The 23,034-nt window shown below is 44.7% G+C and overlaps 7 protein-coding genes across 15 annotated transcripts in view; 4 read left to right on the plus strand and 3 right to left on the minus strand.

Moving 5' to 3' along the window:
- Positions 1 to 150: 150 nt before the first annotated feature.
- Positions 151 to 2,447, minus strand: LOC128274850 (ATPase family AAA domain-containing protein 3A homolog). Its single transcript, XM_053013176.1, has 3 exons — positions 2,211 to 2,447; positions 833 to 2,132; positions 151 to 769 (listed from the first exon to the last, which is right to left on the minus strand). The coding sequence occupies exons 1-3, from the start codon at positions 2,425 to 2,427 to the stop codon at positions 496 to 498; spliced, it is 1,791 nt and encodes a 596-aa protein (XP_052869136.1). The 5' UTR covers positions 2,428 to 2,447; the 3' UTR covers positions 151 to 495.
- A 467-nt stretch (positions 2,448 to 2,914) lies between these two features.
- LOC128270505 (uncharacterized) lies at positions 2,915 to 3,693 on the plus strand. The gene is made up of 2 exons (XM_053007912.1): positions 2,915 to 3,265; positions 3,329 to 3,693. The coding sequence occupies exons 1-2, from the start codon at positions 2,929 to 2,931 to the stop codon at positions 3,691 to 3,693; spliced, it is 702 nt and encodes a 233-aa protein (XP_052863872.1). The 5' UTR covers positions 2,915 to 2,928.
- Positions 3,694 to 4,322: 629 nt separating this feature from the next.
- LOC128270506 (aurora kinase C-like) lies at positions 4,323 to 5,645 on the minus strand. The gene is made up of 2 exons (XM_053007913.1): positions 5,172 to 5,645; positions 4,323 to 5,104 (listed from the first exon to the last, which is right to left on the minus strand). Exons 1-2 carry the CDS (start codon positions 5,643 to 5,645, stop codon positions 4,430 to 4,432), a joined length of 1,149 nt encoding a protein of 382 aa, XP_052863873.1. The 3' UTR covers positions 4,323 to 4,429.
- Positions 5,646 to 8,524: 2,879 nt separating this feature from the next.
- On the minus strand, positions 8,525 to 13,244 carry LOC128270204 (centrosome-associated zinc finger protein CP190). Its single transcript, XM_053007608.1, has 3 exons — positions 13,154 to 13,244; positions 10,260 to 12,663; positions 8,525 to 10,187 (listed from the first exon to the last, which is right to left on the minus strand). Exons 2-3 carry the CDS (start codon positions 12,622 to 12,624, stop codon positions 8,938 to 8,940), a joined length of 3,615 nt encoding a protein of 1,204 aa, XP_052863568.1. The 5' UTR covers positions 12,625 to 12,663; positions 13,154 to 13,244; the 3' UTR covers positions 8,525 to 8,937.
- Positions 13,245 to 13,722: 478 nt separating this feature from the next.
- Positions 13,723 to 15,233, plus strand: LOC128272430 (mortality factor 4-like protein 1). The gene is made up of 3 exons (XM_053010237.1): positions 13,723 to 13,819; positions 13,878 to 13,995; positions 14,061 to 15,233. The coding sequence occupies exons 1-3, from the start codon at positions 13,792 to 13,794 to the stop codon at positions 15,142 to 15,144; spliced, it is 1,230 nt and encodes a 409-aa protein (XP_052866197.1). The 5' UTR covers positions 13,723 to 13,791; the 3' UTR covers positions 15,145 to 15,233.
- Positions 15,234 to 15,534: 301 nt separating this feature from the next.
- LOC128273516 (putative peptidyl-tRNA hydrolase PTRHD1) lies at positions 15,535 to 16,697 on the plus strand. Its single transcript, XM_053011497.1, has 2 exons — positions 15,535 to 15,775; positions 16,507 to 16,697. The coding sequence occupies exons 1-2, from the start codon at positions 15,590 to 15,592 to the stop codon at positions 16,675 to 16,677; spliced, it is 357 nt and encodes a 118-aa protein (XP_052867457.1). The 5' UTR covers positions 15,535 to 15,589; the 3' UTR covers positions 16,678 to 16,697.
- A 4,611-nt stretch (positions 16,698 to 21,308) lies between these two features.
- The window catches only part of LOC128271641 (tropomyosin-2), a 33,001-nt gene continuing 31,275 nt past the window's right edge, over positions 21,309 to 23,034 (plus strand). For 6 of the 9 annotated variants that reach the window (XM_053009248.1, XM_053009245.1, XM_053009243.1 and 3 more), the window contains exon 1: positions 21,310 to 21,469. The gene's annotated coding sequence lies outside the window, so the exon portion shown is untranslated. Of the gene's footprint in view, positions 21,470 to 23,034 lie in introns of all 9 variants that reach the window. The other 3 variants (XM_053009246.1, XM_053009250.1, XM_053009247.1) reach the window with 3 other exon arrangements.

Here is a 23,034-nt window from a genome sequence, read left to right on the forward strand (position 1 = left end):
GAGTCGGTGTACACTTTAACAATATTAGTACATTACATTTTTTAAACAAATGATTATAAAAAGAACATAATCACCGCAATGTGGGCCATCGAGTCTCGAAGTTTAGTGTATTATGATCAAAAATGAATGCACAAATCGGCGTTTCTTCATTGTAAATGCATTTCTTATTCGATCCATTTCCATTTTCATATTGAAGTCGCACCTAGAAAGTTTAATGTAAATTTTCCAAAATGGTACGACCCTCCACTGATGGTGGAGAAGATAGGGCGTGTCCGGCACGGTCGTTTCGCTTGGCTAAGATTTTTTCTATTCATTTGTTTGCTTGTACCCTTTTCAATGACGCTCGTTTTCGATGATCACGTTAACACTTAACAAGGTCTGAGAAAGGGGATATGAACAAACAAATTCAGGCAGAGGAAGAAAGGAACATGGCTAACAACTTTGACCGTAAAATTGGGACAGAAAAGACGACGTTACGCTGCTGCATTGTAATAACTACTCGGTGAGGAATCCTTTGCCACCGGTGATGGATTTGTGGTCCAGCTTCTCATGCTCCGAAAGCCAGGCCATTTTTTGCCTGTGTTGCCGAGCTGCTGCCTCGCACCGGTCTAGCACCATCTGTTCGGTTAGGACGCCTTCTTCCGAAGCATAGCAGGCAGCCTGCCATGAAACACCCAGCTTCGAAATCTCTCGACCGGACATGCCTTCGCACATCTTGGCCATTTTACTACACACCGCGCTATAGTCCCACTGTTCCACCTTGAAGCGCCTGAAACGGAAGTTAAATAAAGTTACGACGCCGATGGTTTTAGCATTGGTAAGCAATACTCACTTTTTACCCTCCGCTGCTGGTTGCAGTACGAACTTGTCAAAATATAGTCTTATCAGACGTTCCCGTTCTTCGGAACCGGGCAGCGTAAACTCCACCATTTCGTCCAATCGATCGTTGATGGCGTAATCGAACTGTTCTGGGGTGTTTGACGCCAACACCATCATGAAGCGCGGATTTTGCTCACCCGTCCGGTAGAGGAACGCGTTTAGCGCCGAGCGCATGTCTTCAGAAATTTGTTCTGACGAACGCTTGCGCAAGAACGCATCTGCTTCGTCAATAAACAGTAACAATCCGCGGCGGCTCGTGTTTGCCCAATCGAACACTTTGTGGATCGCAGTAACCGCATCTCGCCCCATCGGGCCTACATCACCGCCGGTCATTATGGCGTAATCCATACCGGAGTGCGTTGCGAGTCGCTTCGCGAACATTGTCTTGCCGGTGCCTGGGGGACCGTGCATCAGAATGTTCCGATAGAGTCCCCGGTTATTTTTCGTGTTCTTCGTCGCGATCGCAATGTCCCGCAAACGTTCCTCTAGTTTCGGCTGAAGTACCACACCTTGCAGCGCGTCTGTTGGTCTGTTTTTAAGCCGTTTAAATGTGTCAATGGGATGTTTGAAAGCTTCCAGTAACGAAAAGCGAGACGTTTCATTCACCAGCGATGGTTTCCCTATCCGTGCCTCAATGTAGCGAGCCGTTACGCCGGTAGTTCCCTTCGCCGTATAAACACCTAGTGCCAGCAGCGATAAACCGCCTACTGTAGTAACGACCTTGTTCCAATCGGTCAGCAAGGCCGTCGCCCCTTGTCCGAGCACGGATCCTGCCGTTTTTATGCCTTCCATGACGGTGATACGGTTCTCTTCTGCCTTTAAACGAATCTGCTCCAAAGTTAGATCTCGGTTTTCACGATCTACCTTGGCCTTGGCCCGCAGTTCGGCTTCAAGCAACTTCATTTTGTTCTTCTCTCGTAGCTCCATCTCGTGTTCGATCGTCTTGCGGCGCATTGCTTCCTGCTTAGCGACGCTCTCTTCCTGCTTGCGGAGATTATCCTCTTGAACGCGCTGCTGCTGCGCGAGCTGTTCTTCATAGCGTTTCCTCGCCAATTGATCTTGGTACTGAGCTCGCTGCTGTTGCTGCTTCGTTTCCTCTGCCAGCGTTTTTCTGCGCTCCTCATGATCCACACGCTTCTGTTCCACCTTCGAGGTCTCTATGTGCGCCTCGTATTCTTTCACCTTGGCCATGTATTCCTGTTGGCGAGTGCTCTCCTGCATCTTCGATAGTTCAAGGGCCTCGCGGGCGTGTTCTGTGTCAAGCAAAAAACCATGAGGACCAGTCGAGCGCGTTGATTACGCAACAATACGCAAGAATTACAGCAACTTACTTGAACGTTCCAGGGTGCGGGCTGCTTCGGCCGCCCGCTCCAGGGCGGACGAATCGAAACGATACGCTTCCATGGCTTTCCGCTCGGCTTTCGTTAAATTCACATCACCCGCCGACTGACCGGCACCGGCTGACGGTGGCGGACCCGGTGGTTCGGGACCACCGTCGGCGGACCCTTGCGGTGGAACTTGTCTTTTATAACCGAACAACCACGACATGGCGAGTGCGATACGTTTAGCGGTTTGTTTATATGCAAACACGTTAAATGCCCTTTGGGTCGAGGGTCGAACAAATTAATTAATCTGTAGTAACGGTGATCGACGACGGACGAGGAAAACGTGCTAGCACAGAAACATTGCTCGCGCGAACAGCCAGGCGAAACGTCAATTCGGGATTCAGTTGTCATGCGGAATGTGTGAAGGTGTTTGTGACCGGACCGGACCGGTCGGATCATTGGACAAAACAGCAAAACAAAACTGACAGCATTTCTTGAAAGTTGTTTGAATGGGAAATATTTTCTTGAAAAAAAGCTACGATACAATACAAAAACATACACAATCAAATTGACATACTAACACATACACAATAAAATTGACATACACATACACATAAACATACACATACACAATCAATGAATGATCAGGAAATAATAGTAATTATTATTGTGGAAAGTGTTATTGAAAATCTCTGTTTCAGGCCGGAAAATATAGACCATCACAATGAGGAAGCGTAACATTTGGTCATATGAGGAAACTGTGGAAATGCTTAACATCATGCAGGAACAGGAAACACCGAAAGCCATGAATGGTAGACCATTTCGTAAGGATAAAGCCTTTTGGTTGGTGAACGTAGAAATGGTCCGGCGAGGCTATCCCAACCGGGATTCGAAGCAAATCGAGTACCGATGGAGGAATCTTAAACGACGTTTTGTGGAACTGCAGAAAAATGTGAACAACATAGACACCAGCACGTTTCAGTATTATGACGAAATTGATTTACTGTTGAAAGGTAAAAGTTCACCGGAAGGCAATCCCCAAGCCATGGATAGTTCAGAAAGTAAGTGCTTCCTTCAATTTGCTCGGTTGCGCCAACCAATATGATGATGGAATATTATTTTAGCTAATTTAGTTGACCCAAAACAAAACGAACAGACGGAGAAAAATCCCACTACAGAAGTAGAAAGCCAGCATTTGCAAGGAAAAGGACACTCTCAGAGACGATCTTCGCGCAAGACGAAAGGAAAATCGCGCAGATTCAATATGGACCTTCCGACCACGTCGTCTGCCGCACAGGTAACAAAGGCGACAGACAACGAAATCTATGCAAACGAGAAGAAACTGATCACCTACCAATTCGAACTATATAATCGAGTGCAGCGAGAATCAGACGAAAAGTTCCTTCAGATGTGTCGTCAAAGCCTGGAAGAGAGCAATGAAATGTTCCGGAACTCTATATCGCAGTTGTTCGCTACACAAAATAAATGAAAACAGTCGTTTTCCTATTCGTTTTTCATGGCCTTCCTTTACCTTCACGATACAATATGCAACAACATTTGACACTGGACGTCCCGAAACAGGTCCCCGAGAAGGGAGGGACTTCCTAGGAAATACAAAAATGAGGATCTGTCCGAGGTAGAAGGTCACTGGCTCTCTATTACATTTCCTTTAGTTGTTCCTCGCAATTCGGAAGCCGCAAAAGGGGAGGGCTTATCGCCGCGATCTTTCGGATGGATGCGAAGAGAAACCCTTTGAGGACCAATCTCTAGTTTCTGCTATGGAGCCTACACCTTTCGTTACATTACTTTCGCCTATTTCGAACATCAACCGTCTAGTGCTGCAACTGATGCAGTAATTACATCTCCAGCTACAGCACTAGTCGGTGTCGGTTGATGCAAAAAACTTGCAAGAAATTAAATAAAATACGCATTCTCTCTCCAGCATTTAATAACTATCTTAATACAAACTTGGAACTTCGTGGCTGTTGTGTTGTGTTCAATTCCGCATTGTGAACTGTTTAAAAGAGCATACCTATAAGTTTGATGTTCAGCCGGTGCGATCCAAAAGTGGAAACCAGTGTTGCGATGAATATTCTTAGAAGAATTTTATTCGTTTGTTAAAGATAAAAAACTTATTTGCTCCATACAATCATACTTCTAATACACGTAACAAAAAAAATTATATAATGTTTAAAAGGGCCAAGTCTAAATCATACCAAAGGTTACTACTTCTTATCGACGTGCAACATAATCCATGGATGAATAGCAATGTTCTCCAACGGCATACGGTTTTCCGGTTCGCGAACAAGCAAACGCGAAATCAGATGAGCGGCGGGTTTTGATACGTCCGGCGATACGGTGTACTGAACTTTCATGATTTTGCGATACGTTTCCTCGTAAGTGTTGGCAAGGAATGGGGCCTTTCCGCAGACTAGTTCGTAAGCCAGCACACCCAAGCTCCATAGATCTACGGTTTTTGTGTGTGGCTGTCCCTGCACCATTTCCGGCGACAGGTAATCAAGTGTGCCACATAGCGTGGTCCGCGACGAAGTCGGCTCGTGAACGGACCAACCAAAGTCGGCTATCTTGAGCTCTCCGCCATGTCCTAGCAGCAAATTCTCTGGCTTAATGTCCCGGTGGATGACGTTTCGCTCGTGCAAGTAAATCAAAGCAGACACCATTGAATGGATGTAGTAGGCACACCGTTTCTCCGGAAACCTTTTGCCCGGTTGCATTTGTTGCTCCTTGAAGAGCGTGCCACCGGGAGCGTACTCTAGTATGAGGTAGATGCGTGTTTCATCGTGAAAGTAGCCATACATCCGGAGAATGTTCGGATGGCGCAAGTGTGACTGAATCTCAATCTCTCTCCGCACCTGATGCTCGATGCCCTGGGCGTGGACCTGCAATATGTGACAAAAAGAATTGCGGTTTAAGAGGCCATTATTTCCCCTTGCCATAGCTTCTCACCTGTTTCTTGAAAAGTACTTTGAGGGCGATTACAAACTTTGTTTCTTTCTCACGCGCCAGATACACATTGCCAAACTTTCCTTTCCCCAGCGGGCGGCCAATATCGAAGTTGCTTAGTGTCCAAACCTTTTTGGTCGCTTTTTGCTGCGGTTTAACATTATTGTCCTCACTGGGTTTTGGCTCCGGCTTCGAAGACGATCCTGCACCAATACCAACAGCTTGTGTCTTCGCGATGAGACGTTTTTCTTCAGTCTTGATTGTATTCTTTTTCTCCGCATTAGATTTGCTCCCATTAAATGCCGGTATAGCCGAAACAGGGATTTGCGGTGTTTTGAAGACACCGGCATTTTGAGTGTCCACAGCTTTGGCCACCCGTCCCGTGCTTGTTTTTATGATTACGCTCGGTGTTTCTTTACTGTTAACTGTGCCGGCAGCATTCTGTTCCAAGGCGCCTTCTTGCTTCGTTGAAAGCATCGCGGTACGCGAATTCCCAGAGCTTGGCATTGGCGCACCAGAAAAGAATTTCCTATTCTCTTTATTACTCGACATATTGTCTAAAATCACTGATATCACCGCACTTGAACACAAGCTCTGAAGCGTAACCTCTAACAAAGAGTAGTTAACATCGGCTCAACCAAAGCAGTTAACTGTGTACTTATCGTTGTCACTAATTCAACAGCTCGAGTGCCAAACGATAGTTGCAAATTTACTTTTTCGCGCTCAATAAACAATAGAAAAGGCTTGGTTTCCGTTTGGTTCAAAGCTAGCTGGTTTTCAACTCATTGGCAACGAACTTTTTGACAGCAAGCCCAAACCGTTGACAGTTTTGAACGAAAGGTCTAACCGACCCGATGTAAAAGCTACAATAAGATGAATAGTTTTATATAAGAATAAAATATTATACTATTATAATTAATTATTACATAAGTTTTATCGATAAGAATTCAGGCGAATCCCTGCAGAAAAGTTAACATAGCCAAGTTTTAAACGTTTAAACGTAATAATTTTTCTATAATCGTGGGTATTTTTTATAATGTTTGACTTCCAGTCTTCCAGTCAAAATTTCATGACATTTGGTCCCACTGGAAGCAAAGTTATTGCGCTTAAAGTTACAGTACGTTTGTGTTACCGGAACGAGAATGGACTTTGAAGCAAGAGTCAATACCAAGTTTTGTTTAAAACTCGGTAAAACGTTTCCCGAAACGTTTAAATTGATGCAACATGTTTATGGTGAAGATTGTCCATCCCGTGGCAGAGTTCATAAGTGGTATACCCAAGATTCGCTTAAAACCGATGTAACCGAAGAGGAGGGAGAAGGCGACGAACTAGAGGGCGATTGGTCGGAAGACACCGAAAAGCCAACGCCGGTCTCAGCAGCTTCAGCATTAGCCACGGCTTCGACGACGACGACGACGACGGTAGTTGAGTCAACAGGGAAGTCAGTCAAAAAAGATGTTGGCAGCGAGAAGAAAATGAAACCTTTGGTAAAGGCAAGTGCAACAAAAAAGCCATCTAACCAAGCCGACAAAAAGAAGAAAGAAGCGAGCAAAGAAGACACGGTCAAAGTTTCTGATAGTAAATTGTCAGGAAAAGGTAAAAAAAAATTGTCAGGTTAAAGTCAGGTAAAATTGACAAGATGCTGCATCGAAAGACTCCGATATCGAAGCCGATCTAGAAAAAATTGAAAAAGCAACAGGGATTGGCGTCGGCGGAAACGAGAACTCGTAACATCCGGAACGGTCGAGCCGAGGGCCCTCTTATCGGTATAGTTTAAGGTCCCTATATGTATTAGGACCATTAAGGGACCTCGTTTCCGTTTCCGCGGTTCTCCGACCCCTGTAAACTCAGCCATAAACACCAACCGCCCAAGGGGTTACGAAGCACTTATACTCGTTGGATATTCGTTAATATATTGCGCTCTGTACGACATGGACGAGTTGAGGAGGAGTAGGGGTGGAAAACCCTTATTATCCTTCGAGAGGCGTCGGGATCCTACCACATTAGAGAGCAAATTCATTATTGAAGTAAATACAATTTCATTTCACATTATTTGAAATTAGTTAGGGAGTAATCAAAAAGAAGTAAGAATTAACGATAATTCCAAAAATATTTTTAGGACGTATGGACGGCTCGAGCATCACTACACTGCTCTCTCTAGCTTCCCATAGATACCTACACTGATAGACCCGCAGCCATAGTAGATAGCAGCCCGGACTATTCGAAATTCCTAGTTCTAGCCATAGACAACTTTCCGATGCAGTTTTTAAAGACACGGGACAAACTTCCGACTGCTCCAAATTCAGGGTTCATGGTGCCGGCTGGGATATGAAGCACCAAATACTCGGGCACATGAGGGCATGGCGATACGCACTACACTTAGTACAACATATAAGGATTAGCCTTTCTTATTACAAAAACCTATTTGATTCAATGTGTCATTTATTGAGTTGTGGTGTATAATGTGTATTGAATGCAAAGAGAAACAAAAATATCATCTGAAATCGAGCCTTCATAAATTGAGGTTTGGACAGCACTAATCCTAAATTGCTACTAATCCTAAATTCAGCTATTTTCGATATTACATCTGTTGAGAACACGACGATTTCTAACTTAGCGTCATAAGCAATATTGATAAGCTACGAATTCTAAGAACGTTAGGCCCAAGCCATAGAACGCGATCGACCGAGGGGTCTTAAGACACCTGAACAAACAAAGCAGAAACCATAGCGTGGGAGCAGCTCACATCTTAAAATATACAGAAACCGCGTTGATCCAAACTGCATCTTAGAAATGCATTGCAGGCAAGAGTAATCTAAACATTACGATAGATAAGCGTAGGAAACATATGGCCGCAGCATAGGACCTAGATCAATAAACCGAAAATAGACTCAAAAAGGAGACCACCACCGAGAATCAATGTATGCATAGAAAGAGACAAGGATCGCATAATTTTACCGAAATCTTACTATATAAGGCGTGGAAATTTGAAGAATAAATCAGATATCATTAGGCTACGGAACGCTCTGGTCTCAAGTCTTTTACTCTTGAACCGTTTGATCCCGCTTGTGAGATCCCTCCGGATGTTGACTGCTTACAATCGTTTGCACCACTCCGTCGGAACTCTAATAGTCGGAAACCAATCTTCTCTCGAGGCCTCCACTGTCAGGTAGTAGTACCCATCTACCCTGTCCGTCCCAGGCCAAAAGAGTCGATTAACAAACGGTTTTAAAGCGTTGGCAACAAGATCAGAACTGGTAAGTGAACGCGAGATCACTTCGGACCACGCTCCTTCGCGCGTTAGGTCCGCTCCGTAACAACATCCATGATTAATGATGTTTAGTAATGTTGTGTTTTAATTTTTATTACATCTCTTATCCGATCTTACATACACATTTTCGATTTTCATTCTTTATAAGTTGATTTACTTTTTAATTGTATGTTAATATGTTAATAGCAATCAAATTAATCTGGCAACTTATGCTATGTTGAAAAAGATCATCGTTATGCTTCGAAAAATCAAAAAAGTTGTAGGCTTGAACAAGGTGTATTACCCAAGCTTTCAACTTTAAAATGGCCAAGTGTCAATATAAAAGCTCCGTTCAAAATCCGAGACATAAAAACCATAAAAATTCTACACAAAAAAAAACCTATGAGATGTCCAAACGATATTGCCCATTCGTACCTATCGTTGAGCAGAAAGTACAGAAAAAATATACCAGCCCCCCTAATGTTGCCTTTAATCTACATTAATGATTACTTCCTCTCTTTACAGGTCATCATCTTCATCCCATTCGCCAAGTAAAGAGCTGACGTCCTTTGACTTGGAGGCTGACTTTTCTTTGTCGTCGTCATCGACCGCATCGGGGTCTTCCTCTTCGCCCACATCCTGCTCACCAGCTCCTTCTTTTTTTAATCCCCCTTCCGGTGACGACTTGACAGAAGTTCCATTTTTCTTTGTCTTCGATGCATCGTCGGCCGTCGTGCGTACGTCGGCCTTTGTCGAAGCATTATCTACCTTCGGATCCGCTCCACTTTCATCCGCTCGCTCTACTTCCTTTTTTACATCCTTCTCGTCCTCATTTTCTGCCTTAACAGTCGCTTTACTTGCCGGCGCCGTATCGTTATCCGGCGCCAATCCCGTTGCCTTTTCAATTTTCTTTTCTAGATCGGCTTCGATATCGGAGTCTTCCATTTTCGATGATTCATTGTTCCACTCATCCAGCAGCTTGTCAATTTCCTTACCTGACAATTTATCATCAGAAACTTTGACCGCCTCTTCTTTGCTCACTTCTTCCTTCTTTTTGTCGGCTTGGTTGGATGGCTTTTTGGTTGCACTTGCCTTTACCGAAGATGTCACTTTCTTCTCGCTGCCAACATCTTTTTTGACTGACTTCCCTGTTGACTCAACTACCGTCGTAGTCGTCGTCGTCGTCGAAGCCGTGGATAATGCTGAAGCTGCAGATACCGGCGTTGGCTCTTCGGTGTCCTCCGACCAATCGCCTTCCAGTTCGGAAATCAGCTTCAACTTATCTGATCTATGACGCTCCTCGGTATCTTCCAATTTATTCACCTCCGAGTCGGCTGTCTTCGAGTCACCGTCCGTTTCCATTGCTTCATCCGCCGTTGTGTGTTGTAGCGCTTCGTTCAATTCCGACACCGTATCAGCGGACATTTCTACATCGGTCGCCAAACCATGCTCGTCATCTCCCAGTTCGCCTTCTCCCTCCTTTTCGGTCACATCGGTTTTGAGCGATTCTTGGCTTTCATCGCCTTCGTCGGCATCTGCTGCCGGTTTGCCCGTCGATGCCGCTTTGTCTGATAGTGCTGCAGAGGTTTGAGACGCATCATCCTCCGAAGCGACGACGTCGGTCTTGTGATTTTCAGCTGTTTCCGCGACACCGGCTTCACTACTACTGTACACTAGCATGATGTTCTGGTTTTGCACTGCGGTGCTATTGACGATTTGCATACCGTCGTTGAGCTGCAGCGTCGAACCATCGGCGTTCATCATGACCACTGCGCGGAAAAAACAAACAATATATTAAAATTGCATCATGTCCAATAAACACAAAACCCTGTTTCGCTTACCGCTGGCTGAGTTCATTTGAAGCTGCGAAATGATTTCCTCTCTCTGAGATTGTGTCAACTGCAGCTCGGTTCCATCTTCCGATAGAAGCTTCGTGATGATGTTTCCGCTTCCGGTGCCAGTGCCATCGCCGATATTGGCAGCATGCTCACCGTGCACGCTTGCCAGCTCCGCTTCGATGAATTCGTTCTGATAATTTGGATCATCGATCACCACACCGCTATCGCCAACGAGCCGCAGGCTGGTGGCAATTCCTGATGCGACGTTACTGAGGGCTTCCGCTTCTGACGATGGCTCGAGTGCAATTTGTTGCACCGCCGTCGGCGTCTTTGCGGCATTCTGTGACGATTGCGGCAGATTGATCGTCGGTAGAGTGATATTGGAAAGGATTTTTATCTTCGAATCCGATGGTTTCGCCGGTGGAATCTCTTCAGCTTCTTGGAACTCATCGTCATCGCTAAAATCGAGCACACCATCGTTACGAGCACGTTCTCGATGCTGTTCCTTCATGTGATTGTACAACTCCAACTCCTTCTCGAACACCTTGTTGCAGTAGATGCAGTGTTGTCGATCTTGCTGCTGATGTGTTTCCTCGACGTGCTGCTGCAATGTGGCGGGATTCATAGCCACGTGATCGCACTCCTCGCACACGGGGAACTTTATCGAGGGTTTAATATTGTGCTCGATGAACCAGTGATAAACCAGGTTCGGTTGGCGCATCTCTGCTCTCCAGCCGCAATGTTCGCAGATGCGGTTATCGATGCGCTCTTTGTGCTTGGAAACCAGATGGTTTCGGAACGCCTTGTAGCTGGGAATGCTTATCGGGCGCCCGTTCACACCGCACCGCAGACAAAGCCAGGGCCCGGTCATGTTTTCCGCTCCCTTGGCTATCAGCGCGTGCATGGTTTTCGCGTCGATTGTTTTCGGAGGTGGTTTTGTGGCACCGGTACCGCTTGCCGAAGTTGTGGGTTTCTGCTGTAGCTGCTCACTGCGGAGGGTGGCCGTAGCTTTGCGAACCATCGACATATCCTGCTTCAGGGGAGTGGCAGTGCGAATTTCCATCTTGCTAGTTGACGGGCCGCTTGATGATGCCGTTGCGGTCGCTGAGTGACTAGCTGCGGCAGCGGTTGGCGTTGTTTTTTGCATGATTTTGAGTTTAATGTTTTTATTCTTCTTCACCAGATGTGGATACTTCTTAAGAACCTCCGAGATGATTTTCGCATGATCAACGTTGCCAGAATCATCCTTCACAGTAATCTGCTTAACCACGCCGCCACCGGAGGGCGATTTTGTCTCTTGCTTTATGACGATCTGTTTGGCCGCCTGCGACTTGGCCAGTGCCGCTTTCACCGAAGACGGTGGCTGATAATCTTCGTCATCGTCGTCGTTAAAGTGCGTATCGTCATCGACGTAATCAGCGGAATCATCGTCATCCGTGTTTAATTGGCTGCGCATGCGGGCCGCCTCGGTGAATTCCTTGACCTCATCCAGGTTCGGTTTTTTGGCCGGCGGAGATGTTACTGAACCACCGGAGGATCGCTTGGCTACATTCGTGTTCGTGTAACCCTTGCGCAACTTTTCGAATGGCGACGTTTCTTCCTCCTTTTTCACCTGATCAGCGGTTAGCAGCGGTTTGCTCTCATAAGAAATCGCATCGAACGATCCTTCGAAACCTTCCGAAAGGTCCGTATCGTCGAATCGCGAGGGTCCTGGCTTCGCATCCTTGGTGTGACTATACTTTGACACGATCGCCGAAGTGTCCTGCAGTCCCTGCTTGCCTGCACCGTATGTCCCAGAAACAGGGCCAATCTGATGACGCATCAGCGGCTGTCGTGGCTTTACTCCTGCATTGCCCCTTGCAATCGGTGCATTGCGCTGCGCGGCCGTTTGATAGGCATTCGGGGCAACGGTCCGAGCCCCGCCTGGACGTGGCGCCTGCTTGTTCAGTAGGACCGGTTGCTTGGCGATGCGAGACGTTTGGCGATGTGCTTCGAGCAACTTCAACAAAACGGTCATATTCATATCGGTGGCCGTTTTAAGCAGCCGCTCGTACATGGTGTACTGAAATTCGAGCGTGCCGGTGTACATAAAGTTGACGATTGGCACGATCACATCGGCCTGCAAGTCCATGGGCATTATCAGTACATCGTCGTACATTTCACACACGTTCTCAAGATGGTTGAAATAGTCCGTGCAAGCGGATAGCACCAGCCGATGCACTTTCAGCTGCGAGTTGTCGTTGAACTGAAGCGTCAGGTCGCAGTGGTCCGTTTTGTTGAAAAAGTTCTGCAACTTTTGCAAAAAGAAAACCCCCCAGTTGTCCACCTTCACAGACTTTGCCTCACTGTACCGCGTCATTTTACTCATTGGTGCTCTGTTTGCAGTTCTCAATTACATCAGACAGGTCTAAAATGAACATCGAAACGTAATGTAGTAGTGGCGAGTTGTTAATAAGTTTTTGTTAGAATCATTTGTGCACCAAGTGAGAGAGTTGTTTGAGTATGTTTTGTTTGCATTCGCATCTTTCGCGCGTTGGTCCCGCGCGTACCTTCTGTCAAATGCGACAGACCAAGCGACCAAAGCAACGCTAATTGAGAGCAGAAAAGAAAGCAAAACCTTTGGTGCGATAATGCGAAGGAAGTTGATCCAGAACTAGTCAATTACTCGAGCCACACACTGCAGCAGAGAATTTAGAAAATCGGTTGGCAAAACAGGTTTAAACGAGGGTTCGAACGGCGTGTGCTTGGCGTCAGTCTCTTCGAGCAGATCCAACGCCTAAAGAATGCGCGTTTGGCAGCAACGATACGGGAACAAAACAAAACATTGATTCGTCAACTATTGGCACTGACACAAAGTGCATTTTGATTAATTCGCACTTTGCCCGCTTTTGGCTTACTTTTAAACCGCTTTTCACTGCCCAAACGCAACGAAGCAACCCGAATTTGTGCTTGATTTGAAGAACTCGCACAAAAGTTGTTGTCCAATACCAATATGGCGGCGGGCGACGCATCGTGTGCTTTGCGTCGTCATACTTTCCGAAAAAAGCTCTTCGAATCCGCAGGAAGAAAAGCTTCTTCGTTTTCACCTCCACCGCTCGCCGTTGACCTTCGCTCCTTCGCCTCATTCGCTGGCAAGCGAAGTAATAATTATAATAATAATAATAATAAAATCCTTCTGGGAAAAAAATAATCCATCTGGGAAAATAACCAATATAATGGGTATATATTATTTATTATATTGTTTATTTATTTATTTATTTATTTATTTATATTTTTATTTATTTTTATCCTTTTTATCCACTTTTTTGCAGTTACCCTGGTTCAAGTTGTCATCCACGCGATCGTAATGTAATTGTAAATGTAGTTTTAATTTAGTTAGCTGTCAGTATACTGACAGCATATGCACATTTGACAGCATACAACGTTTGTCAATTTGTCAAGTTTGATGCCAAACTTTTTTGCTTTGCCAAGTTAAAATACTAATCGCATAAAAATTTCTCAACTGGATAAATTAACTAAGTCCGACGAAGAAAAAATGCCTCCCAAATTGAAATTCACCGAAGGTAGGGAGCGACAGAAAACGATAAACAACCCTTTTTGAAATATTTGTCCCCGATTTAGGTGAAAAGGTGCTTTGTTTTCACGGGCCAATTATCTACGAAGCGAAGATGCTGAAAAGCGCAATCATGAAGGACAAACAGGTGAAATATTTTATACATTACGCAGGCTGGAATAAAAAGTACGTCCATAATCGCAACGCGCACACTTGCTAAACTTCAGATGATAATGTAATTTTCCTTCCAGTTGGGACGAGTGGGTTCCTGAAAACCGCGTTCTAAAGTATAACGAGGCAAACTGTCAGCGGCAACGCGAAGTTTCGAAACTGCATTCCCCGCTAGTGAAAAACAAGAAAAATAGTGCAAAGGCCAAAAAATCGGACATCCTAATCGGTACTGGCACTCAGAGCAAGGACAACGATTCGCGCGCTTCAACCCCTTCCAAGGAGGTGACCAAGGAGAAAGAATCCGTTCCTGTGTCTGTGGCTTGTAGTTCAGCGACAACGTTGTCATCGACTGTAACTACTCCGAGCGGGAGCTCCACACCGGTTACCGGACGCAATAGATCTTCGCTGAAAGCAGGTGCGGCTCCGAGCGCCAGCACGTCCTCTTCGTCATGCTCATCATCGTCGGACGCGATGGTTGCATCTTCGAGTGTTAAAGAAGTTAAATCAAGCGAGTGCAAGGAATCGAGCGAAGCGAAGGCAAAAGACGAATCGGGCAGTGAGCTGAACAACAGCGCTAGATTGAAGAAACGTGGCCGCAGCGACACCAACTCCTCGAATGTTGAATCGGAGGATCAATTTATGTCGAAAGTAGAGGTGAAGATTAAAATCCCCGATGAGCTTAAACCATGGTTGGTGGACGATTGGGACGCAATATCGCGACAAAACAAGCTTGTTGAGCTACCGGCGAAGGTGACTGTGCAGGAAATTGTTGATAATTACGTTCAGTACAAAAAGCAGAGCAAGATGACCACGGCCACGAAGGAAACGGCCGTTACTGATATCGGAAATGGTATTGTTGAATATTTCAACGTCATGCTGGGTTCCCAGTTGCTCTACAAATTTGAGCGCCCGCAGTACGCAGATATCATTCAACAACATCCCGGAGAACCGATGGCCAAAATTTATGGTTCGTTCCATTTGCTCAGGCTTTTCGTGAAACTCGGTTCGATGCTTGCCTTCACCTCGCTCGATGAAAAGTCTATCCAGTCCTTGATCGCACACGTGCAGGATTTCCTCAAGTATTTGGTGAAGAACAGCAGCACTTTATTTAACATGCAGCATTTTGTCAATACCAGTCCCGAGTACCATCGTAAGGCTCAGTAGTAGGACAAAACACTTTCCTTTAGAAATTGGGCACTTATTTTGTGTTATATTATGTGCGCAATGTGCGTTGAACTCAACAAACTAGTTTCAACAATATGCTCTGAATAAAAAAATAACAGAAATAATAATAATAATAAATAATAATAATAATAATAATTTTATTTTTATTCAAATTCTTCAATTTTATTCTTTCTTTTCTTTTTATTTTTATTCTTATTTTGTTTTGGGAATGGGGCAAAAATCAACTGTGGCAAATCATGATTCTGTGGCGAAAATCAACTGTGGCAAATCATGAGTGTCAGAATTGTTGTTTGTTTGTTGTTGTTGTTGTTGTTGTTTAAAAAAAAGTACAAAAAACTTTGTAGCCTCTTCGAAGCGCCGGCTATTTTTCTGCGATAAACAAGATTTTATTGAAACTAAGCTAACTAACCTACTTATTTGTTAAATGGCTGCTGCTAAACTTGTCCAGTATGTTATTGTAAATGGAGAAATTGCCAAAACTTGGCCTAAGGGAGCCCTTATTGCACAGTGTTGTCACGCAGTTGCTGCCGTAGGGCACCTTTACGCCTCAGATTTGGATACAGCGGAATATTTTAAGGATTTGGACAATATGCACAAAGTGGTCCTTGAGGTAAGCTATGGCTGGTCAGCGAACAGTGTCTTAAAGTAAGGAAGCATCTTGATTAGGGTTGATCTATTTTTACCTATGCATAAAGCAACATTCCTTGCCAGATCCGTATGCTTAAAACTTTTATAATCTGAATTGGAAAACGTAACTATGACCTTTCTTATGCTATTCTAAATGAAAAGTAAATATAAGCAAAGATATATAAAACTCAAATGATGTAACAATGTATTTTTAGAATCTTGCATTACGCAGTCCGAATGCATGGTTTTTGGACGATTACTTTCAACACGTTGAATGGAAATACGCATAAATGACGAGGCGGATACCTGGTACTTTGAATAGCAAACTTTTCATATTCAGCTTAAGGATAGTTCGCAGGATGATAAATATTTGCAACTGTGATAGCCTTGCGGTGTGCCGATGCAGACACCCATAGGTCTTGAGTTATTTTTGGATCTTTTAAGATCATTTCTAACACCTACGCTCGGTTGATGTTCGCAGTGCGCAAGAGTAAGGAACGTGGCACTTTTCGTGTTGAATTTCGAGAGAAAACGGCTTGTTTTGTCGTGCTCGGCACCACGGTTATTTTTGGAAACTCAATAGGGCAACCGATCACCAACCACTACTCAAGAGAGATGCGTTGCTTCAATTCGCTAGACGAAGCTTGTTTATTCCACACAAACTAAAATCCCACGTAGTTCTGAATGACGACTTTTGGTTCTTTCACAAATTAGGCACCGGACGCGACCAAACTTCTTGGCCTGGGCGAGGCATTGCAACAGCAAGATATTAAGCATAAGGTTTGGATTGAACAACCTGAAAATATACCAACGTGCATCGCAATAAAGCCGTATCCGAAGGAAGTAGTTCAAAAATATGTGAAAAAATTCAAACTGCTTAGTTGAACAAACAGGTTCAGTAAATGTGCGAAATAAAATAGGTTTAATAAAAATAAACTGGAAATTCATATTACTCAGAGTATGCACACCCACATACCTATTTGACTTATTGTTGTTTTCACTTAAATCCATTGATTTTTACATCTTAATTCTGCTTACAAGAGCTTTTCCCAATTGCGACCCAATTTTTCCTTCATTGGAAATCAGTTAACAGTGGTTTTATTTATGGAACGAACTCCTGGGGCCAACCAGTTTTCGCTTTATGTCTAAAAGGAAGGTGTAGGTGGGAAATGTTTTCTCACCAAGCTTAAAGCGGTGTTGCAGATCTATTTGGATGTAGTAGTCGGCTTGCGCAGGCTAAGATATTTCGGGTATCGCAAGTCGCACATTGAAAACTCAACCAACCACGTGTTGCAGAAGGTGGTTGTTTATATCACATTGGTTGCATGTGTAAGATTGTATTTTTTTAACGATGTGTTATGAATGATATGATATAAAGCCTGAAATTGTAAATGTGTATTTTTGTACATCGTCACATAGATCTGTAATCAGGGTTTCAGGGTTTTAAAATTATCACATTTCCGATCTAAATTCTGAATCTTTATCTGAAACAAACAATATATGACAATTGACCCGCAATTGCGCAATGTAACGCGTAGTAATTGACATACTACAAAATCATCCTTCATCAACGTAAAATATGAACCCTCCCCGCCATTAACTGGTTTCTTGGCGGACAGACTCAAGAAGCGAAAATTAATAACGACCAGTTTGATCATCGAAAAACACGTTCTTTATGGGCAATGGTGGAGCGCACAGGTCGACCTTGTCAGTGTTTTCCCGCCAGCCTCTATCATTGGTGACAATATAGGGACCGTGAGGTGGAGAAGATATATCATATCTGCTCGCTTTGTGCTACCGGATCGATGGAGTTAAGGCAGCGCAACTGGGTGAACCCTGTGCTCTTTGCAGCAATGGTCAATAAATATCTGATTCGAGACCATTTTGAATCCTACTGCGCCTTTCGGAGCTGCTTTATCATTTTCCATGTTTGGCAGGCCAGCTCCGATGTGATTTTCAATTGAGTACTCAATCAAATGAGTGATTTTCTTTGCACGAGCATCGTTTTGCACGTTTCGTTTGTATCATTTACATCATTTTTCTCGACACCCGCTTGGAGTAAGTAATAAAATTCGATGAACAGTTAATACAATATCACCTTTGAGCTAGGATCTCCGTTCGATCAAAGGAGGCTTGAGAACTAAACACTAGTATTTCTTGTTGTTTCGTTCTTTAAAACAGTTGGTGGGCAACATAGTCGCCGTTTTCTGAAGACATAACGAACTTATTAAAACTTCAAACATGGAAGACGTCTTATCCGCGTATGATGATGATGAGACCCACCTCTTACCCCAACATAGGTTTGAGATAGGCGAGATAGTTATCGTTATGATATTAAGATTTCAAAAACACGAAGTGGTGGCATCGTTGCAAGACACTCTAGAACACTCTGTCTGACTCTAATCCATGCATACAGCGGTATCCAGCCATTTCCATAAGGAGGAAACGCATACGGAACCACTCTCCGGATTGCCCCCGTAAAATCTCCAGTTCTTTCAGTGTAGCCGTTTCCCTAAAACTATTAGGGTACCACTACCAAGAACGGCCGAAATTACATTTATCTGGGACATTTACGGTACATCAAAAAAATCATCAATGGACGTATTTGATGCACCTGTCCCGCGATAGCACGAGTGCAGCGAGAGTCGTTCTACTGTTGAGTGTCTGCTTCAACTGTCCACTTTTACGCGCGCGCGTCTCAAACATATGTTGTCTCATTCATGTACACTATTTTTTTATTTTAAATCAAGATCAAAAATCAAATTTCTATGAAAAAAAAAATTTTCCTCATCATCATCCAGCTTCCGTCGATGAGTGCAGTAGTTTACAAGTCTATACAATACGATACAACATTTACCTAACTACTTCTTTGACGTACAGAGCGCACCTTCGTTTAAACTCCCGAATGTTCTCTGTATTTACTATCTCTTTGGGCATTGAATTGAACCATTGGATACCCTTTACAAATAAAGAATTGCCGGCAATTCTGGAAGATATCTTTACAATTCTTGGCTCTTGTGCTCTGCGTGTGTGATGTTTATGTACATCACATCCCCTGACTATTCGTTCTCCTAGGTAATTCGGAAGCATGCCCCTGACTAGTTTGTAAATAAATATCATATCCGCGTATGGAAACATGTTCGTCACGTTGTAAGTATCTAAATCACTAAGGTTTTTAAACGGTTTTGGGATATGCGACTAAACCAAAAGATAGGAAAGGTTACAGGAGTTTTGTTTTCAGAAAATGATTTGTTCGTTTGAACATTAGATGTGCTCTCTCTCCATTGTGTAGGAACGCCCGTGAATGGTTGTGATTAAGAATCGGCTCTTTCTTTTGTCGAGTGGCCCATACGATTTAATATGGCACGTCGAAATCCACGTACAGCTTAAGATTTACGAACAGAATAATCTCATACCTGCTGAATGGATCATACTTATGAGGACGGATGAATGAGCCTTTGCTGCTCGTCATCCCAAGCTTCACGAAGAATTCACGCAAGAACAAAGCGATGGTCCTGGCGTTGGTGAAGTTCTATTTTAATCTTATGGTGGAACAAAATTAGACCTTGCAAATTTTATATTAGAGAAGTAAATCCTGAAACCTGATGATCAAAAGCTGGTAGATTAATTACATACACAAATAAACAGAACGTAACAGACATAAACATGTGTGGGCAATAGGTTCTGCTTTAACGGAGAAAATCGACGATTGGAACAATATTTGACGAAAAAAATGTATAATTAATGATGATCGCAGTTCTATTGTGTATTATTCTATTGACATTTGTATTTTTCAGCTTCATACCACGCATGAATTGCTAGCCAACTTTATACTGTCTCTAACGACTAGAAATCGGCGGTTTGGCGCGTTAACCGTTTTTGTTTGGTGCCGGATCTAATGATTATGCCTCGGCTCGATTCCTTAGTATCATAATTCACCAACAATGTTTAGTAAAACCATATGGAGTATATCTTCAAAGCTCCATATGGTGGGGTATCTCGTGATTCGTAGCTTGGTTTGGGGTGTTTAATCGGGCACAGGGTGTCCTACAGCACCGACTAGTCCACCAGCAAACTGCACCTTTTCGCGACGACCTTTCGACGCGGAAAACAGGGAGATTTCAAACTACAGCCCATGGTGAATTGGTTCTCGCCGCTTTCGGTCCAACGGTAGCGACCGTGCCAATGCTGTAATTAATAAACTGCCGTGGATGGAACGATGTGAACGGGCGCAGAAAAATGTCTGAAAAACATGATGCAGCGAGGAGAAAAAATTACCAGAATGGGTTTACTTTTTTCCCTAATATGGTCATAGTTTACTCGCTGCGTCCGGTTTGCTGCACTCGCTTTCTGTGACCCGGAATGGCGGTCATCTATGAGCACGTAGTAGTTTCGCATTGGCCGCGTAGTCTTCTGTACAGTGACTCACGCTGTGCAGTTGTTGGCCCATTCAATCGTCTTGACAGCTGGAGTGACATAAGGTCCCTGGTTCCTTGCCTGAGGTTTCGTATATGGCCATATTCAGATGGCGCCAGCCTTTTTTGCATCCTCTGAACTGTCTGCAAGATGTACGACATGTGTAAATGCGTTGTTGGAAGCGAGCAGGTATCGAATTACGCAGTAGTGCAGTTGCATTGATTTGTTTACATTCTGTTTTTACATAATCGACGCGACAAAGTATCAGATCTACACGATCAAGACTAAGGTGAGGCAGTCTTCTTAGTAGTTCTCTGGTAGTTACTGATTTACAAGGAAATTAAATAAGATGACCCTAGTATTTCAAGGACTTATTTTGGGGCTAATAGCACGCTGTCTGTAGTAGCTTGCCGCTTATTCGGTTCACCAAATGAATGTAATTAAAATAAAGACCAACTTGTTGATCGTTTCTCGGCAATAAAGGCTCACTCCGTACGAACCGATAGAACCACAGGAAGCAGCAATTGATGTACTGTTTCCCAAATGTTGCCTAACAGTGCCGCCGTAAAAGACAGGCGAAAATCACGGTTCAACAGGTCCGCGGATGATTCATAGAACGCACATGATTTTGTCCTCGCGGTCTCGGTACAGCCACAACGCATCACAGCGGAAGCCGGACCCACGATCGGTGACGTCAGAGAGGAGTCTACGGCGTTCCGGATGGCCTCACTAAATTTAGCCCGACGCTCGAATCCTGACGACACGTCATCGGAACGGCTACATCAGAATTTCCCCTCCAGGCCGGTAGAACACAGAGTGGTGGAAACAGATCCTCATGCCGTCCGGTGGTGGGGACCTACGGGAGCAGGCCGTACGCCGAACGTTAAGCTCGTAGTGGGGATGCACTTGCCCGGTAGTGAGGGAAGGTTAGGCTTGCGCATGGCTTTGGCGCGAATGTGTGCACAATTTGCGTGTGGGGTGTAGAAAGCCGAACGAGCGAGAAAGTGCTGGGATTTCGTCTTCTTGCACCACCTGTGCCACCCCACGGGGTAGGACACTCGTTCGTGCTCACGAAGTTCGTGCGCACGATGGTGAGCCGAAAGCGCTGCGCGAGTATAGGTGCGAGAGTGCGTGCGCACGATTTTTGCTCGGAAGTGTGCGCGCTCCACGGGTCCGGGCTGCGCACCGTGCGCCACTATCGTGGACAGTTTTTCGACGTTTTTCAGTTCGCCTTTAAACTGTTAAACTCGCGGATTCAAGTGTAAGTAAAGTCTCCGTTTTGCCTGCGATCCGTTAGGCGCCTTCTGTCCGACTTCTAGGGTTTTGGTTTGCGAAAAGGTTTCCATCGTACGGCGGGCTGATCTAGAATATTTGCCAGTAAATAACTACGCTACGCGTGCTTAGCTGCGTTTAGGTTGATCATTTTGGGGCCGGCAAGGTGGTCTCGGTGTACTGTTGCTGCTGCTAACACAAAAACACTCTGGAACGATCACGGGTAGAACGATCGAACGGAGTGGACGATACTAGTTCGATCAAACCCAGTGGCATTCGTAGTTTCGGTTCCTCATATCGAGAAAGTGACCTGTGACACAAGGATTCTCGTGCTTCGTGCGTGTATGCGTGTGTGTGTGTGTGTGTGTGTGTACGTGTGATTGTAGGAGTGTGTGGTATTGAATACGAATGCGTGCACGTTGCCCGATAAACAAGAGTGTAGTGCACAGCAAGCTCCAGCAACTGTAAACTATATCATATTCGAAACAGTTCGTAGAGCATTTGGCTATTTGGCGTACTGTTCCAAGAAAGGCAACAAACTGTGGCCATAACGGTGACCCAGCCCTTAAGCTACGCGTGCCAGTTGTTTGTTGATGGCCGGGTTCTAACGTGATTGTGCAATGGCCGTGATAAGTCGATCCATTTGTTGAGCAACGAGATATTTTTAAATTTTCGCTTATTTCTCTCGCTAGTGGATTATGAAGCGATCGCAAAAAAAAACTGCCGACAACACCAACCGACCTACCGAATAATCCACAACCCTTGCACCACCCACGAACCCGAAAGTCTGGGGTGTTACTATATTTATAGCTCTTTCGCCCGCGGTGTGTACCGGCATCTTCCCGGTTGTGCTCGATTCGCTTTGCCTTACTCTTGCCAACCTGCCGATGACCAGTATGACCGGCGCCGGTTAGTGTTTCCCTAATGCTGCGAACCTAGCGAAAACCGTGGCGATCTCCTATGTGCACACGTTCTGAAGTACGAGCGTGAAGAAATGTATTTTTGGATTCCTCTCAATGCGCGTGTTGATGTTCGTTTAAGGCGATTCGGACGGTGCGTACGCAACGCAGGATCATCACCACGCATGTGCGCGCAGGAGTTGTGCGGTTTCGTAAAACTTGCCTTCCGAACGGAACGAATTTTTATTTTTAACTTTCCACTCCTGTTCTGAATGCACACGCTCGCGGAACAAGCGGGCTTCTCAGCGCGGACCTCACGAAAAGCGAACCGAACGGGGCAAGTGCTGCTGGGCACTGGGCATAAAGCAGACATTCCATAACTATTTTTCACCACCACCGTGTACGGATGAAGGTTGACGGAACTGGTTGATAGTAATGCAAGGGAATGATCGGCGTGTAATTCGTAAGAAACGAGCAACTATGAGAATGTCACACGGATTGATTTTAAGTACTTATTCCTGTCTGACCTACTTTTGCTCCGTGCGGAGTCGTCGATAATTACACTAGAGCACTGGCCGAAGGCTGTTGGCCGGAGCACAGGCTATATGGACTTGTTCATTCGAGCAAGGTTATCATCCAAGTGTACTTAGTGCTG

Source organism: Anopheles cruzii, chromosome 3 (assembly GCF_943734635.1).
Source record: "Anopheles cruzii chromosome 3, idAnoCruzAS_RS32_06, whole genome shotgun sequence".
Lineage (NCBI taxonomy): Eukaryota > Metazoa > Arthropoda > Insecta > Diptera > Culicidae > Anopheles > Anopheles cruzii.